The sequence below is a fragment of the Pygocentrus nattereri genome, chromosome 30 (genome assembly GCF_015220715.1).
Source record: "Pygocentrus nattereri isolate fPygNat1 chromosome 30, fPygNat1.pri, whole genome shotgun sequence".
Lineage (NCBI taxonomy): Eukaryota > Metazoa > Chordata > Actinopteri > Characiformes > Serrasalmidae > Pygocentrus > Pygocentrus nattereri.
In genome coordinates this window covers 5,531,339-5,549,734 of record NC_051240.1, presented here as the reverse complement: position 1 = coordinate 5,549,734, position 18,396 = coordinate 5,531,339, and the positions used below count along the sequence as shown (strand labels likewise).

Sequence of the window (18,396 nt, the reverse complement as noted above, 5' to 3'; positions counted from 1 at the left end):
GTGCTTTTAGCAAGCCAACTTAAATATTAGTGTGATAATCAGCCTTACCTGAACATTCATCTTGGATGGGAGGCCCCTGGGGAACATGGGAGAAGCACTGGCGTTCACCTGTTAAACATTACTCCAGTTTGTGTGTTTCAGCCCGTCTCCCTCTCTGTGTTTATTAGATGGCGGAGGACGGTGAAGAAGCTCCCGGACACAGAAACTTCATCAGCGTGGCCCTGCAGACCGGCCTGTGTGACTGGAGCGCCAAATACTTTGCCCAGCCTGTAATGAAGGTCAGATTTCAATGAGAGTCTGATTAACGTTAGTATTCTGCAAGTGAGTTAGCCTGACTGTAGAGTTTAACCCATGTGGACCAAAAAATCTCCATACGAGATTCGTTTGACTAGAAAAGGTCAGAGCGAGTCTGCTGAATTCTGTCCTGGGCATTTCAGTTCAGAAGCTGCACTCTGTTCAGTAGTGGTAAAAAATCTGCTCATAAATAAGTGCAGCTACAAATCCACACTGTGTCCTGTTTAATTAGATCTGGATCAGTAAATCAGCGCGGCACTTCTTTTCAGTACACTCACAGTTAGTCATGTAAGAGTTGTTTCAGTTGTTGTTATTGTGTTTTTGTGAGGCGTCTGTGATAGACTGCCAGACACGGCCTCTTGGATCGGTAAACATCAAGCTTGTTTGGTGCGTATTTGCAAGTGCGCCAGAGTAATCTGAAGGTGATTTATAGAAATATTATCTGCGCGCGTATCTCTGTTCCTCTCTGAAGGGAGCCGATTACTACAGGAACAAAGCTAGCAGAGCCGGCTGTAGATCCTGTATAATTGGGAGCCAGCGCTATGATTTCATTAATAATGTAGACAGAGAGAGAGAGAAACAGAGAGACAATATAAGGAGGGAGAGTGTAAAGAAGCAAGAGAGAAAGCGAATAAAGAAAGCATGAGACAGAGTGAAAAAGAGCTTGTCTTTTTCATTATCACTCAGAAATCTCACCATTCTCTCTCTCACTCTCGGTGTGAAATATTGAGTGCTCTCGGTGCTGAAGGGAAGGCCTAGCAGAGACATCTCTCTATTTCAGCATTAACAGGGTCTGGTTGCAGCGTCTCAGCGCTATGAAACACTACCACAGAACAGCCTGCTCCGATGAGTTAGGTCACCCAGAAATGTCCTGTTCTAATGCTAATCTGCTCTGGACGCTAGTATGTAGCTAGCAGGGGGCAGTTAGCACTCAGCAAACAAGAACAAGCACTTCTAGAAAAAGAAACGGTCTGTTATAACCAGTTAGTTCACCCAAAAATGCTAACAGGGACTTGTTCAAGATGCTAGCCAAAATGGATCACGCTAGGTTGCAGGTTTGCTCATACCAAATGAATGCTATCATTCAACAATGCTATCATAACACGTTAGCATCCTCCTGAGATCAGGTTAGCCAGATGAGATCATGCTAGTGTTGATTCCTGAGGAGTGAAAGCTCGCAGAGGCTGTTCTGCAAATGAGAACGAGCGCCTTCAGGAAGGAGAAGGAAAATTGACCCACAGAAGTCACAACGTACAGCAAGGACAGAGTGAATGCTAACAGCTAGCTTTTGTTCCTCATGTTTCATTCAAGATGCTAACCAAATGAGATCGTGCTAGGCTATTGTAGCAAATAATCGCTTCCTGGGGGCAGTTAGCATCTTGTTAATGGGATTGTGCTAGTAAAAAGACATATTTAAGATATGAGGACATGTGGCCAGTTTCAAATACAGGCTATACATTTCAGTGAAAGGGGGGTGGGGTGGGGGATTGTATCTCCATTTTTGTTGTTTCAGTTTTTGACCTAGTTTTAAAATACCTGATGCCCCTTATATGTTATATTGTCCTATGTAAATTTCACGATGAATGGACCAAAAGAAATGACCCAAAATGACTTGAAAAAGCGTCTGGATCCATTGATTTACATTACAAGTAAAGTAGGTTTTTGGCGTCTCCTGTAAAGTTACTGTTTAGGAGATAGAAGGTTTTGTTTCCGACAACAGCGATATACATGTGTAAATATCCGAGCCTTTATGATAAATGTGCATATATGGCTATATTTGAGATCTCCATATGGGGCCAGTTTTGTACAAATTAGGTTGCTGCAATCATGATAGGATGTGTGTTCATTCCTGACGAATGGACATTACCAGGTCCCCACTGGCGTTTAATCTTTTTTTTTTCTAATCTATGCTAACATTTGAGGGGAGAGTTTTTTTTAATAAGGGTTAACTTTAAATCAAATCTTATCTTCTGATTCACACTACAGCACTAAATAATTTACATCAGCAGCTTTTCTCCCCGCAGCAAAAGCAAATTAACAACTTTGAGTTTCCAAAGAAACGACAGCTGTCTACCTCAAAACAGCGAAGTTCCTAGCTTAATTATAACTTTCTCAGGAAGGCCGAGACATGAAAGCACTGCAGTGCGTGATGAAGCTGTTGAGCCAAAATTTCATGGAAGTGTTCAGAGACTTTAGTACTTGGTGTAAAGTTTTAATGAGGGACTGCTGAAACAGTGCTAATGTCTGTGTTTACTATGTGAGAGCATGCTAAAGATACTCATTGCTACATTTTAACAGGATAGCGCTGGTCCAGTGTCAGAAGCTGAGTGGGTTTTAAAGGGGATACATCGGTGCTAACATGGGTAACAGTGAGTGTTCTGAGTTAGCATGCAAACATCCTGGCACCAGCTGAACTTTGAACATTGACATCGTGAATTTTGACTTTTCCTATAAGGTGAGTTTAGATCACCTGTTCAGGTAACAACTTATCAACCCCCTTTATCCCCCCTTTCTTCCTGTTGCTATGGCAGGATTTCTTCCTTCTCATCTCTCTTTTTAGACACATTTTCACCTTCCTGCTTTTCAGCAGAATGAAAAATTCTCAGCGCATCTTCTTCTGCTCGAGTGAAGCTGTCAAACTTCATCTCGCAGGCTACACTGAGGCGGTGGCAGCTTGCTGAGTGCTTCATATGAGAATGTGCTTGCGTAACCTCACTTGCAGGGGTTTAGGGTTCTCCCAGAACAAGACAAGCTCAGAATTTCAATGAGGGATACGGCTGGTGATGTTTTTAATGCGTTGTCAAAAAAGCCAAGAAACTCGTGGCGTTCTGAACGAATATTTTGCACTTTAATCTACACTAACCATCAATACTGAATCTGATGCTTTGATCATGAGGTCCGACTAGGCCTAATGTTAGAACCTAAACTTACTTTTATGGTACCAAGCTAATTAACTGAGTTCAATTGAGCATCCAAAAATCATTTAATACCTGAGTTTTCAGACTTATCAACATCCCTGAGCCAATAAGCATGCTTGTTCCAAATCCTGGACTGCTGATTGGTAGTCTAAAGTATATTCTTTATGCATGCTATTAACATCAGTCTGCAGTCTTTTACAGTTAGGCTTGTCCTAATCTTAACTGCAAGTTAACACACATGCTCCAAGATATAACATGGTAAGCATGAAGTAGAGAACTTGTACAGAGGAGAATTACCACTCTGTAATGTCTTCCAGGATTCTCAAACTCTAGAGGGCGCTCCTGAGCGAGTCTAAAATGAATAGGTTAAACATGGAGCATGTGAGCAAAAGCATAATTTATAAATGCTTAAACATTTTAATGTAAAAGAATACATTCATTTCCTGAACAGAGTCCAAAAAAAAAACATTTTACGTTACATATAAAAAATATTTTTATGAGCTTTTGATCTCGAGTCATAGAAGTGTAAAACGGCACCTCATGTATGTTCATGACGTCTGTGAGCACAAACAGCCAATGAGTAATGCCAACGTCCTGCTGCCCAAAACTCATTTGTTGTAGAAAAAAAGGAAACATATAGGTGAGTTTCCTTTGCTTTTTTGGTGAAGTACAAACTTGTTATTTCTAATTACAGAAAAGTTCTGGGCAAGTGATTAGAAACTATTTTAACTTTTAGTTGTTGAGCTTCTTTACTTCTATTCATTGTGGACTCACTTGCAGACACCCTCTGGTGTTTTGCAGTCATGTTTTTTATATGATGGGCAAAATAGGAAGTGGCCAGACTGGTAAATTGGTAACTGTAAAACCTGAGCTAATGTGCATAAGTAAACCATAAGTAGCTTAATTTGCTCTACATAGCGCAACCAAATTTCTACATGTGGAAAGAAAAAAGGCATACATATATATATATATATATATACATATTAAGCAAATAATGTTTTGGAACAATGCTTGAACCATCCCGTCCCTCTATCACCATCACTTTGTTTACTAAGATTGTGATACTTTTTTAATCCCACAAACGGGGAAATTCCACCTCCGCATTTAACCCATCCGTGAAGTGAAACACCACATACACACTAGTGAATACACACACACTAGGGGGCAGTGAGCACACTTGCCCAGAGCGGTGGGCAGCCCTATCCATGGCACCCGGGGAGCTGTTGGGGGTTAGGTGTCTTGCTCAAGGACATCTCAGTCATGGACTGTTGGCACTGGGGATCGAACCGGCAACCTTCCGGTCACAGGCCAGTTCCCTAACCTCCAGCCCACGACTGCCTAGGAGACATATTAGCAACCATGATAATTAAGAAAAACAGTAGAGTGCTTCTTGTGGTGCTGACCATGGGCAAGAAAATATTCTGATGAACCATTAACATCATTCACTGGAGAAACTTACTGACTGTCTGTGTATGAATGGAAAAGCTTTCTGTTCCTCTCAAAAATAAAACCATTGAATCCAAGTGACCCTGTACAGCACTCATTACCTTCTTATAGCACTGACTGTTCCAACAGCTACTGATATCAAAAGAACAACCAGTCACAAGACACGACGCTTGTCTATACACTCATTCATAGCCATACCACATTGCATAGCCATAACAAAGCAAATAGGCTTCAGTCTGTTGAGTCATTTAATTCCTGTGTGTATGAAATTGACAGCCTTGTCTCAAACCAAATCAAATCACGTTTATTGTCACGTCACATTTACACAGCTGCAAAGGTGAGTAAAAATAGGTGCGTAGCCCCCTTGTAGCATAATTTCCACTGTAGTTTTTTTGTACAGTAATGTAAGGTATGAAATAAAAGCTATGATATGTACACATTTCCATCTATCCAATTACTGAGTCTGAGGTAGATGAATGAGATGCAGAGTACATGGGATAGAATATTGATATTCCAAATTATACAAGATATGGATAAAAGACATACAACATGTCAATCAATATGTGCATGTATAGAATTGCTACATAGTTTGTTTGAGGTGATGTGCTGTATTCTCGCCTAATATCTGCAAATAAGTGCATGTGTTTATTTGCTTTACATTAAACTGCACTGAAGCTGTGCAGTAAGCAGTTTGCCTTAGCACTGTTGTTGAAGTATGGGTGGGATGGTTGTTGGTTTTGTGTGGGTGGGGTACACATGTAGGCATGTTTGGGCCTGGATTTCAGTGGATTTGTGTGCATATGGGCGAGTGTATAATCACCACCAATGTTTTTCTCATACAGACACAGCACTCCTGGATACATGTTTAATAAGCTGTAATGTGTGTGTGAGGGCAAGTGAGAGTGTTTGTGTGTGGCTGTGTTGAAATCAGTTAAGGTGATGAAGGTTTTATTGCTGTCAGACACAAAACTTAGAGGTTCTAGGAGCGTAAATTATGGTTTTGTGGACAGGAAGGTGGCAGAGAGAACTGAAAATAACAGTCGTGTTTACAAACACATTTTTCGACTAATAGCTTTTTGTTTTGTTTTCTGGTTTGAGTGTTTCTATAACTGCTGATCTCCTGGGGTTTTCATGTAACACAGTGTCTTGAGTTACTCGGAATGGAGCATTAAAGAAAAAACATCCGGTGACCAGCAGTTCTCTGGACAGAAACAGCTTGTGGGTGAGAGAGGTCAGTGGAGAATGGGCAGACTGGTTGGAGCTGACAGAAAGGCTATGATAATTCAGATAACCACTCTGTACAGTTGTGTTGAACAGAAATGCATCTCAGAATGCACAACATGATGAGTCTAAATGTAAATACTGTCATATAAACTGAGTCTGTTCTACAGTTTCTCATTAGGCTGAATGAATAACCGGCTCTAAATGTAGGTATTGTGATATAAACTGAGTCTGTTCTACAGTTTCTCATTAGGCTGAATGAATAACTGACTCTAAATGTAGGTATTGTGATATAAACTGAGTCTGTTCTACAGTTTCTCATTAGGCTGAATGAACAACTGACTCTAAATGTAGGTATTGTGATATAAACTGAGTCTGTTCTACAGTTTCTCATTAGGCTGAATGAATAACTGACTCTAAATGTAGGTATTGTGATATAAACTGAGTCTGTTCTACAGTTTCTCATTAGGCTGAATGAATAACCGGCTCTAAATGTAGGTATTGTGATATAAACCGAGTCTGTTCTACAGTTTCTCATTAGGCTGAATGAATAACTGACTCTAAATGTAGGTATTGTGATATAAACTGAGTCTGTTCTACAGTTTCTCATTAGGCTGAATGAATAACTGACTCTAAATGTAGGTATTGTGATATAAACCGAGTCTGTTCTACAGTTTCTCATTAGGCTGAATGAATAACTGACTCTAAATGTAGGTATTGTGATATAAACCGAGTCTGTTCTACAGTTTCTCATTAGGCTGAATGAATAACTGACTCTAAATGTAGGTATTGTGATATAAACTGAGTCTGTTCTACAGTTTCTCATTAGGCTGAATGAATAACTGACTCTAAATGTAGGTATTGTGATATAAACGGAGTCTGTTCTACAGTTTCTCATTAGGCTGAATGAATAACTGACTCTAAATGTAGGTATTATGATATAAACTGAGTCTGTTCTACAGTTTCTCATTAGGCTGAATGAATAACTGACTCTAAATGTAGGTATTATGATATAAACTGAGTCTGTTCTACAGTTTCTCATTAGGCTGAATGAATAACTGACTCTAAATGTAGGTATTATGATATAAACTGAGTCTGTTCTACAGTTTCTCATTAGGCTGAATGAATAACTGACTCTAAATGTAGGTATTTTGATTAGTCTTTTCAACAGTTTCTTGAGGTTGAATTGGGAGTTTTATTAGCATTGTGTAGAGGTTGTCCAGCAGTAGCTACGAAAGAATGTGTGGACAGAGTTTTTTGAAATTGACTTTTTAAAAAATTTCATATAAGAGAAATAGCAAGGCCGAGGGAACGAATGGAGAAAAAAAAACACAAGTGTGGTGAAGACGGTGTTAATGTGCATATCCTGAGAGGAGCACAGCAGTGTGAAATGAGGTAAGTGAGGCAATAGAAGTTTAGTGAGAGAGGAAAGGGGGACGGATTCTCCTCCTGGTGTTCAGAGAGGTGTTGATGTCTCACTCAGAGTCATGTTCCCTGAAGAGTCTGCGACACAGCTGCTGCGAGTGTGATTGTGATTACTTGTTTCTTGTTTGTGGTGGGTTTTGGGGAACTCATTCCCACTCATTCCAAAATTAGTTCCAAAGCTGTTTCCAACTTCTTTCTGTCTCTCAGATCCCAGAAGAGCACGACCTGGAGAGTCAGGTTAGGAAGGAGAGAGAGTGGAGGTTTCTGAGGAACGCGGGAGTGCGGAGACAGAGCCAGCGCATCATCCAGAGAGGTACGCACACAACACTACCGTTGGAACTTAACAACACTACGAAACACTGCAGAACATCCGAGTGGTACAACACAAATATACACCGCTCTGCGTGACTCAGCACAACACTTCACAACACCACACATCATTCAGGGAGGTACAACACAACTTTAACCACAGTTCAACTCAGAATACATCTACAGAGAGGTGCAATACAGCCTAAACAACTCTACCCAACTCTGCACAAAGCTGCTTATCATCAGAATCACACATGATCCACACAGTTGTTCTGACAGACTGTAATACACTACATGAAATGTAGGTGATATGACTTCTGTCGTTTCATTTAAAAAGCACTCGATAATGTTCATGTAAGCTGCGTTCCAAAGCCAAGGCTGCAGCCGAGTCCACAGTAGGACTGTCCTGTGAACTCCTCCTTAGAAGCCTATTGATCACACAAATGGAACAGTCGTAATGAGGCTGTGTGGTGACGTCGCCAGAGCAGTGCAGAAACTGGTGAGATTGTGAGATTGCTGGCAGTTATGGGGCTGATGGCGTCAGAGCAGAGGCTCCCTTTCACATGCATTCATCTTCCTCCCTTCATCAGTTCTCTTTTTTTTCCCCCTCATTTTTTCATCCTTCCTTCTCTGAAGTTCAGAGTGGGAAGGGAGAGCGAGCCGGGCTGCCCTCATTCAGTCGATCCCAGCCTGAGTCTATATGAATGAAACAGCACCACTCTCCCCATCCTGCCTCCATTCCACTTTATCTCTCTGAAACAACCACGCTCTCTCGCTCCGCTGGGTCGGTGCTGACGTCACTCTTGTTCAGGAAGTTTCATCAGTCAGTCATGAGCTTGTCATTCAGACAGATGCAGAGAAACTCTGTTGAGGCCTCAGGAAGAATTAGGGCTGTCATGATTATGCAAATTAAAATGAATCGATTTACAATTTACATTCTCGGTTAATCGATTTGGATGATGAACACAGGCCTGGATTTCGCCCATGAGGAGGTTTGCCTGCCAGACTGTTACCCGAATTGAGGGTATTTATTCTGACTGAAATGAAAAGTAACAAACATCATAATCAGAAAAAGCCGCAAGCTGTCCCTCAGTCTTTCAGGGGCAATGTGTTAATCAGGCCTGGCCGTGTTATTTTAAAAGCACTCTATAATGTTCATATAATCTACAGTCATTCTGACAGGCTGTCATACACTACGGGAAGTGTAGGGGGCAATATGACTTCTATTGTTTCATTAAAAAAAATAATAAATTCTTTCCACCTCTTTCCTGCTTTAGGAATCACCCGACTGGATGATCAAATATTTATAAACAGAAACCCTGGAGTGCCTTCAGTGGTGAAGTTCCACCCGTTTAACCCTTGCATTGCCGTGGCTGACAAAGACTCCATCTGGTGAGTGATCTTGTTTTAAGGCAAATTTTTTAGCAAAGAATATGGCAGATCAGTTGACATGTTCGGTGTCTGAAGTTTGCTGCGTTTAGTTTTTGTACTGGAGCTATGACGCGAATGTATCTAACAAGTAATGGAATGTATATCCCAACAGTGGTGCTAACTGCATGCCTTAATTATAGCATACTCACCTCATACCATGTGAAGTTATTCAAGAATCTGTAATAAACTTGTTTATATAACTTCTGATTCTGTTTTGACAAGCTGTCATTTATAAACATGAACTAAAGTATAGCTATGCGGTATACAGTGTGCTTTTAATTTTTTCCATTACTTTCATTACTTGTCCAGTGCAAAACTAGAGAAGCAAGCAAATGTCAGACACCAGATGTGCCATTTGCTGATTGATTAAATTTGGGGCAAATTAGACCGTTTTAGACCAAATTAGACAGGCAAACTGTCACTTTAACTTTAGATGTGCTGTTTTAATGGGAGATTTTAATACTACATAATAATGTTGTCAAAGCTTGTCTGACAGGTTAAGAAAACTTCTGCATTCTTTAGAAACTCATTAACTCAGAGAGCTGTAATCTTCTCTGTCAGTTCATTATGAGCTTAACGATGTTCAAGGTTAATCTAGGGCAGCGGTTGGCAACATGTGGTTCCAGAGCCGCGTGCTGCTCTTTTACTGCCCTGTTGCTCCACATAAGAATCAGAATTTAGGTTAAAATAAAATAATCCTCCGTTGCAATAAAATAAAGCTCTGCTGGGCGTTCCAACACAGTTTTAATAATAAAAGGTCTTAAACCCTGGAGTTAATGTGGAACTGCTAATTCACCCTTTAACCCTAGTCACTTAGCTAGCTTAATGAAAAGGGAGAGAGATCATCATTAATTTGGAGACAAATTGACTTATTTGCATTTATAATCATTCCAGCCGGTGTCCTGATATGTTTAATCTGCAACAAGAAACTGTCAAACACAAGTTGCAAAGCTGAACTTGTTCGCCAGTTTCTTGTTTGAATCTTCCACATGGTACAGTTACATTCTGGCACCTCAGGCATCATTTAAGTTGGAACAAGGAAATTTGATCGAGGAGCTGGAAAATGAGAAACAACTTCAGGCTCATAAAAAATCGAACGGTGAGAGACATTTTAGAAGAAAATATTTTATATATATATATATATCAAAAAGTGTGAGAGCAGTCATGAAAAAATTATTCTCTTTTGCTTTCATCTGTAATCTAAAGCATTTTTTAATTCCAAATGATTGAGTGGTTTGTAGAATCTTTATTATTATTATTGTTGTTGTTGTTGTTGTTGTTGTTGTTGTTCATTTTGAAATTTCAGTATTTGGTATGTCCTCTTTTTGCTTCACTGATTCACTGCACTTGACCTGCTTACTCCTTATAACTTTAGTGTGAGTGGGCAGAGCTAAACAGCTGTAGGCTGAACAGAGGCTGGTAAATGTGTTGGTATTTGTGACATCATGAAAGCGGTGAATTCAGAATAGGCTGTTTTTGCAGCTTAGTTTCCATAAATGCACTGTATTGACCGGGGAGTGAACTTTTTAAAAATATGGATGTACTGCATCAAAATTTTAATTTTAATTCTAATTAAAAAAGGCAAGCAAAATTCTGTTTTAACTTTTATTTTAAGGTTTAAATGAAAAGCATCTCAGATTTTCAAAGTGCTCTCAGACTTTTGGACCCCACTGTGCACAACAGCAGCTTGTGTAGGACCAACTTCTCCACTGTAACTGCTCAGAAAAGTTAATGGTTTTTGGCTGTAATGATTGCTGTGTGAAAAATGTGTTCATAGACTCTCCATGGAGAACAGAGTGACCTACATCAGCCCTGTAAACATGTCAGTGACACAGTTTTCTACAAAAACACTCTGATTGGCACCCCAGACACATTGACACAGTTCAAACTGTCAGTTAATCTGAGCCGGTTGATCAGTAACTATAACCTACTGGTCAGTTAATCTGTTGCTTTTGTCAAACATATATTTTTTTATAAATTTTCTACTCAACAATTTTATTTGCTTGTTTTGATTAACTTTTTCTAGTTTAACTTTACTAAAATTTATTTTGCAGTTTAATTATTTTCTGATGATTTATTTCACTACTGTTCCACTTTCATTGTTACAGAATTGTATTAACTCTTTTCAATCCCTTGTTTTATATAATGCTTGACTTTGTTGTAAATGAGGGTCACCCTCAGGGTGTCCAGAGTTAAAACAAATGTTGATCAATTTATTAAAAATAAAGTTATTCTTTGAATTTTTATGGAACTGTGTTTTTGTGTTTTCTAGTTTCTGGGATTGGGAGAAAGGCGAGAGATTGGATTACTTCTACAATGGCAACCCTCGCTACACACGCATCACAGCCATGGAGTACCTGAATGGACATGACTGCTCCCTCCTCCTCACCGCCACGGGTCAGTTCACACCTCACTTACCACAGGCTTTTACTCAGTCTGCTGAGAGTCATTTGCATCATGAAACAGTTCTTCAGATTAACCCAAAATCTTTTATATATGTTTCTATATAGAAGAGTTCTTCAAAAGGTTCTTTATGTATTCATGATTTTATATAGAACCATTTTATTAACTGCAGAACCCTTGAAGAACCATCTTTTTTAAGTGTGTTCCTACTTATCTGCACATGATACTTACATTGCTTGGTGAAAGAACTGCTGGCCAACACTTTATAGTAACAGGCCCATATATATTGAAGCTTAATCGTCATGCAATAGTGGTTATTTATCTGTCTGTCTGTCTCTCTATCTATCTGTCTGCAGATGACGGGGCATTGCGTATCTGGAAGAACTTTGCAGACCAGCGAAATCCAGAGATGGTGACCGCATGGCAGGGGCTTTCAGATATGCTGCCTAGCACGCGAGGTCTGTGGAAATACACACACACACACACACACGCACACACACACACATAGAATTACTCCTCTGCTCACTGATTGACCCTGTCTCATCCCTCTTGCTGTCAGGGCAGGGAAAAGCATTTCGGAATTTCAGCTCGAGCTGGGAAAACCCTGGCTGCTCTGGTACGAAAGCAGATGGTCATTTCTTAAATAGTAGAAACTCCAGCAGTGGCTTTTGTGGCTTTTACTGTAGAAAGAGTAAATGATAACAGTAGATTTCCCTGATTTGTCCTTTTTTCCCCTCAACCTTTACCTTTTTGCGTTATCCTGTTGGCTCGTATGTTCTCTGTGAAATCCCAGATCTGGATGTAAACGTGATTTGGGATCTGAACATTTCTACATCACAAACCTTTTATCACTTTGAAATAAACAGTGAGCAACGATAATAGTTTAAACTGTTTACATTCTTACATTTTTTTAGTGAAAGAACTGTCGGGTGGCACTTTAATTTACAGATCCCAGGAAATTTAAGATTAATCATCATCTAAAAGTTTGTTAATGGCAGTTAATAATTCTTTTTGGTATTTGGATGTTAATTTTAATCAGCAACCATTCACTCAAAAATGATAACACTGTAAATGATATTCATAAATGTCACATTCAAGTGTAATTTACTAATAGTTTTACCTCTATAAATACATTGTATACTCACAATTTCATAAAAGAGGTCCAATTAATGATTATTAATATTTGGAAAGTATATATTGTCCACAGTAAAGATTAATTAAGCATAAAGGAAATGTTTATGCATCAGAAAGTAGCAAGATAATTAAATTGTCTTGGTTATTCATAGTGATCATACAATGAAGTAAATGCTTATTCTTAAAATATTAAAGGTTTATTATTCATGAATTATTTCATTCAAACACCAAAACTCCAAAGCAGTATATAATAATTATTTGTATGAATATTGGGTGTTTATCATAATATGTTTAGCCATCTCTTAAAAGTATTAAATAAAATAAAAGCATTTTAAAGTAATTCAGTGGTTTTCCCACAATAAGGGGATGTATGTCTTCATTTTGGCCTACAAAAATGTCAGTCAACTCAAAGTAACTCAATATACAGTGAAGTTTATTTGTTGTTCACAATGACAGAAAAAAACAATCAGTGTAGTTCATTAACAGTAGACTGTGGTTGTTAAGCAACATAAGTCGTAGTTCCATGAACAGCACACAAGTTGTGGCATTTAAACAGAAACACACAATTGTGTGTATGTAAAATATAGCATATAAAAATTTAGAGGGTTCTACCAGTTCTTCATAATTAATAATCTCAGAACTATCCGAAAACAGGCTTTCAGGCATCAGACAGCAGATTCTAAATAATCGTTTCATGTAGTAAACTTTCAATAAATTCTTCAGACATCTGGTTCCTATCACCAATACTGTGAGCAATTCTGACTCTAGAACAGAGCATTTTACACCAAACCACTCTGAATGGATCTGTTTGCATCTTAACCAGTTAATTAAGCAGATCTTTTGTTTCACCAAATGTGGATGGACATCCAAAGCCATTACAAACAGAAGCATTTTTGGAACTTCAGCAGAAGCTCTGAGGAATTCAGAGCAATTAAACCCAATTACGTTCAATATCACATGCACACAGTCCTCACTGACAGCACTACGTGAATCTTCATAATGATGAACCAGAAGCTTCTAAGATTAGCATCAGCCGCAGGAGAGCTGACACTCTCCACCACAGGACCTGATCTCAGGACTGTCAGTGCTAACTGCTCACCAGCACGATCCCTGAGGAAACTGATTAGTTTGAACAGAACATCTGATCTTAGGACTGTCACCTCAGCTGCTTTACAGTGAAAGAACTGACAGAATGAGCAATAAGAGCTGATCTCAGATCATTCTGTTACCCAGCTGCACTTCTGACTTTACTGCATTTCTCCTCGGTTTAGTGAGACAGGAGTGAGAAATATTTAAGATTAAAGTTACATCATGCTTTTGTTGCTGGTGACAATAACTGCAATATCTAAGAGCTTCCAGAGGCTTTCAGGTTTAGACATACCAGGTAGAAATATTCTACAAAGGTTGACACTTCTTAATTCAATGTCTTCTCTGATACAAACAGCTTAAAATCTTACCCAGTAAATTATTGGGTAGGTCAGATTTCAGCTCTTTAGCTGCCCTGTTATGGCTCCACAGCAGAATTAGAATCAGAATTAAACTCTGGAGTTAATGTAGAACTGCTAATTCACCCTTTAACCCTGAAGGGTGGCACACAGACTGCTGGGCACCAGAGCAACACATACAACAATTTCGCCTTGCAAGTGAAATGGCAAAGAGAAAGATTTAAGACAAACATTGATAATTTAGAGATTAATTGACTTATTTGCATTTATATACAGCTGGTTTTCTGATATGTTTAATCTGCAACGAGAAACTGTCAAACACTAAAAAGTTACGTCAGCTTCTCATTCGCCAGCTTCTCTTTCACTAGCTTTGTGTTCAGATTCTCCTGTTCCCACCTTAAATGTTGCAGCAGGTTACATTCTGGCGCCGCAGGCACCATTAAAGGTGGAACGGGAAAATACTAACAAGAAGCTGGAGAATGAGAAGCGACTTCAGCCTCATAAAAAATCAAACATTGAGAGACATTTTACAAGGAACTAACATTATTTTACTTTTGCGAAAAAAATGTTCTGCAAGAAAAGTGGCTACAGCTGAGATAAAGCTTAAAGCAGAGCAAAGTAAATCTGTTTTTCATGCATATCAAATTTTTTAGCCTATACTAGGACATCAGAAGATACTGAGACAAGCCAAGATCGTAAAATGGACATAAAAAGTTGTGGCTCTCAAGGTGATTTGATTTCTGCTGAAAGGACAAAATGGCTTTTCCCTAACATTTGGGTTGCCGACCCCTGATGTAGACCAACTTGGTGGGTAGTTTCAAAATGTCCTAATAATCTGACATCTCACTACAGGCTGTAGTTATTCCTGACAGCTATACAGTTATGACCCTATCCTCACATTTATGCCTTATAGTGATATAGAATAATAGCAATAAACAGAATAATTCACATAAACACAACCAACCCTGTAGTACCCTTCACTATGAAGTATGCATCTGCTGACCACATGAACGTTGTCCCAGTGAAGACGGCTTTAAAATCAAGATATCTGAAAGATCCAAAGACAGGGACAAAAACAACAAAACAGAGTTAATAAACCGGAACCTGATCACCTTAGGCTAAAGCGTACTGCCATGGCATACATGAACAATGTTCCTGGTCCATTTATTACCTAACCTGTGATGACTCTGTGCATTGAAGTAATATTAGACGTTTACTTGGCCTTTTTTTTTTAACAAATGTTTCGACTTTAGGTGGGTAGAGAACTGAGCTCACTTGTAAACATCCTCGGTTACATCTTTCAACCTCAGCTGGAGTTTAAAATTCAAACACTGGTGCGCTGGCGCTGAATTTGAGACAATGGCAGATAGCAGCAGTTGTCAAGCAGTTATTGGAGGGCTGAGAAAAGAAGGCAGAGCTTGGCAAAGAGCTTAATGATTCAGTTGGCCATAATACAAACACAGCAGTCACAGAAAATGTCATTAGCTTAAATAAATCTACCCAAGTTGTTATTTGTATATAGTTGAAATGCAAATGCAAATTCCAAGTGCTGACTAGCAAGTGAGAGAATAAACAACAAAATGAAAGATAAATGATACGCACAATATGCTGGAGTTTCTCAAAACGAGTCACAAAGTGTTAGAAAATTAGTTCACATTACCTAATGAAAATGTGACACGCTGACCTCATGGCAGCTGAGATGGTAAGAGTACAGTGGGCCTCTGTTGGCTTGCTGATAGCAAAACGTGCAGCCCACGTGCTTTTTGCTCAGCAATTACCAGGCAGCCCATTGGTGGTCAAGCAGAGTGTTAGACAGAATGCTCAGCACTCATTTTCTGCTCACAGTCCAATCACTTTTTCCTTCATTTCTTTCTTTTCCTTTGTAAATTGGTCATTTATTTTAACAGCAGCATCATAGATAATGGCAGTTATACAGCTGTAACCAGTCTAGCACAGTGTCAGCAGCATTTTCAACAAATAAGGAACATATGATGTTCATGCAGACCTTATGGCAAGTGATTTAAACCATTAGCTGGCAACCCAAATGTTAAGAACCCAACTTTGTCCTTTCAGTAAAAATTGAAACACCTTGGGAGCCACAATATTTCGTCCATTTTAGCATCTTGGCTGTAAATATGTCTCAGTATGTACTAGTGTAGCCTAAAAAATGTAATATAATGAAAAGGCAGACTTACTTTGCTCTGCTTTAAGCTTTAGTTCAGTTGTAGTCACTTTTCTCGCATCTCCAGCAGGAAACTTTTTTCACATGTGGTACTGCAGTACACAAATCGCCCCATGTTTAATCACACTAAGCTAAGACCATAATGGGTTGGCAGTTGAACCGTGCTGTTTACATCATGGTTACATTAGCAGTCTCTGTCAGTCCACAGTCGAATGGTTGTGAATGTGTAAACAGTACTTGTTAATATTTTAGTCTCATCTTGGACACTTCTTTTCAACATAACCCCTTAAAGTAAGCTCCTGTTATGCCCCGAATGCCTCTGCTTCGTGCTCCTCCTCCCTCCTGCTGTGGGCTCTTCAGAAGCTCCTCTCCATTCCTTTGCTTTTTTTTTTTCTTTAAAACATGTTTGTAACGGGATTCTGTGCTCGAAAGTGGGACGCAAGACGCCAGTCGGTTTCCTCAGCATGACGCATTTAAAATTCCTCCAGAAGCTCTCTCTCTCAAAGTAAAATAGAGCAGTGTTTCTCAGTCCTAAACCAGGGGAATTCCTGCACTGCTCCAGTGTTTTCCCTGCTCCCACACGCCTGCAGTTAATCACCAGCTTCTTAATAAACTGTATCAAGTGTGCAGACTTTTATACAGTTTACATCACAATACCTACATTTAGAGTCAGTTATTCATTCAGCCTAATGAGAAACTGTAGAACTGACTCAGTTTATATCACAATACCTACATTTAGAGCCGGTTATTCATTCAGCCTAATGAGAAACTGTAGAACAGACTCAGTTTATATCACAATACCTACATTTAGAGTCAGTTATTCATTCAGTCTAATGAGAAACTGTAGAACAGACTCAGTTTATATCACAATACCTACATTTAGAGTCAGTTATTCATTCAGTCTAATGAGAAACTGTAGAACAGACTCAGTTTATATCACAATACCTACATTTAGAGTCGGTTATTCATTCAGCCTAATGAGAAACTGTAGAACAAACTCGGTTTATATCACAATACCTACATTTAGAGTCAGTTATTCATTCAGCCTAATGAGAAACTGTAGAACAGACTCAGTTTATATCACAATACCTACATTTAGAGTCAGTTATTCATTCAGTCTAATGAGAAACTGTAGAACAGACTCAGTTTATATCACAATACCTACATTTAGAGTCGGTTATTCATTCAGCCTAATGAGAAACTGTAGAACAGACTCAGTTTATATCACAATACCTACATTTAGAGTCAGTTATTCATTCAGTCTAATGAGAAACTGTAGAACAGACTCAGTTTATATCACAATACCTACATTTAGAGTCAGTTATTCATTCAGCCTAATGAGAAACTGTAGAACAGACTCAGTTTATATCACAATACCTACATTTAGAGTCAGTTATTCATTCAGCCTAATGAGAAACTGTAGAACTGACTCAGTTTATATCACAATACCTACATTTAGAGTCGGTTATTCATTCAGCCTAATGAGAAACTGTAGAACAGACTCAGTTTATATCACAATACCTACATTTAGAGTCAGTTAATCATTCAGTCTAATGAGAAACTGTAGAACAGACTCAGTTTATATCACAATACCTACATTTAGAGCCAGTTATTCATTCAGCCTAATGAGAAACTGTAGAACAGACTCGGTTTATATCACAATACCTACATTTAGAGTCAGTTAATCAGTCAGTCTAATGAGAAACTGTAGAACTGACTCAGTTTATATCACAATACCTATATTTAGAGTCAGTTATTCATTCAGCCTAATGAGAAACTGTAGAACAGACTCAGTTTATATCACAATACCTACATTTAGAGTCAGTTATTCATTCAGTCTAATGAGAAACTGTAGAACAGACTCAGTTTATATCACAATACCTACATTTAGAGTCGGTTATTCATTCAGCCTAATGAGAAACTGTAGAACAGACTCAGTTTATATCACAATACCTACATTTAGAGTCAGTTATTCATTCAGTCTAATGAGAAACTGTAGAACAGACTCAGTTTATACCTACATTTAGAGTCAGTTATTCATTCAGCCTAATGAGAAACTGTAGAACAGACTCAGTTTATATCACAATACCTACATTTAGTCTCAGTTATTCATTCAGCCTAATGAGAAACTGTAGAACAGACTCAGTTTATATCACAATACCTACATTTAGAGTCGGTTATTCATTCA

General features: G+C 38.8%; 1 protein-coding gene across 6 annotated transcripts in view; it reads left to right on the top strand.

Moving 5' to 3' along the window:
- rptor (regulatory associated protein of MTOR, complex 1) overlaps nt 1-18,396 on the top strand; it is a 205,583-nt gene that overhangs the window by 173,444 nt on the left and 13,743 nt on the right. For all 6 annotated transcript variants that reach the window (XM_017693051.2, XM_017693048.2, XM_037536528.1 and 3 more), the window contains exons 25-29: nt 168-278; nt 7,512-7,617; nt 8,891-9,005; nt 11,317-11,441; nt 11,804-11,905. In XM_017693051.2, the coding sequence (XP_017548540.1) occupies nt 168-278; nt 7,512-7,617; nt 8,891-9,005; nt 11,317-11,441; nt 11,804-11,905 (559 nt within the window). The remainder of the gene's footprint in view (nt 1-167; nt 279-7,511; nt 7,618-8,890; nt 9,006-11,316; nt 11,442-11,803; nt 11,906-18,396) is intronic.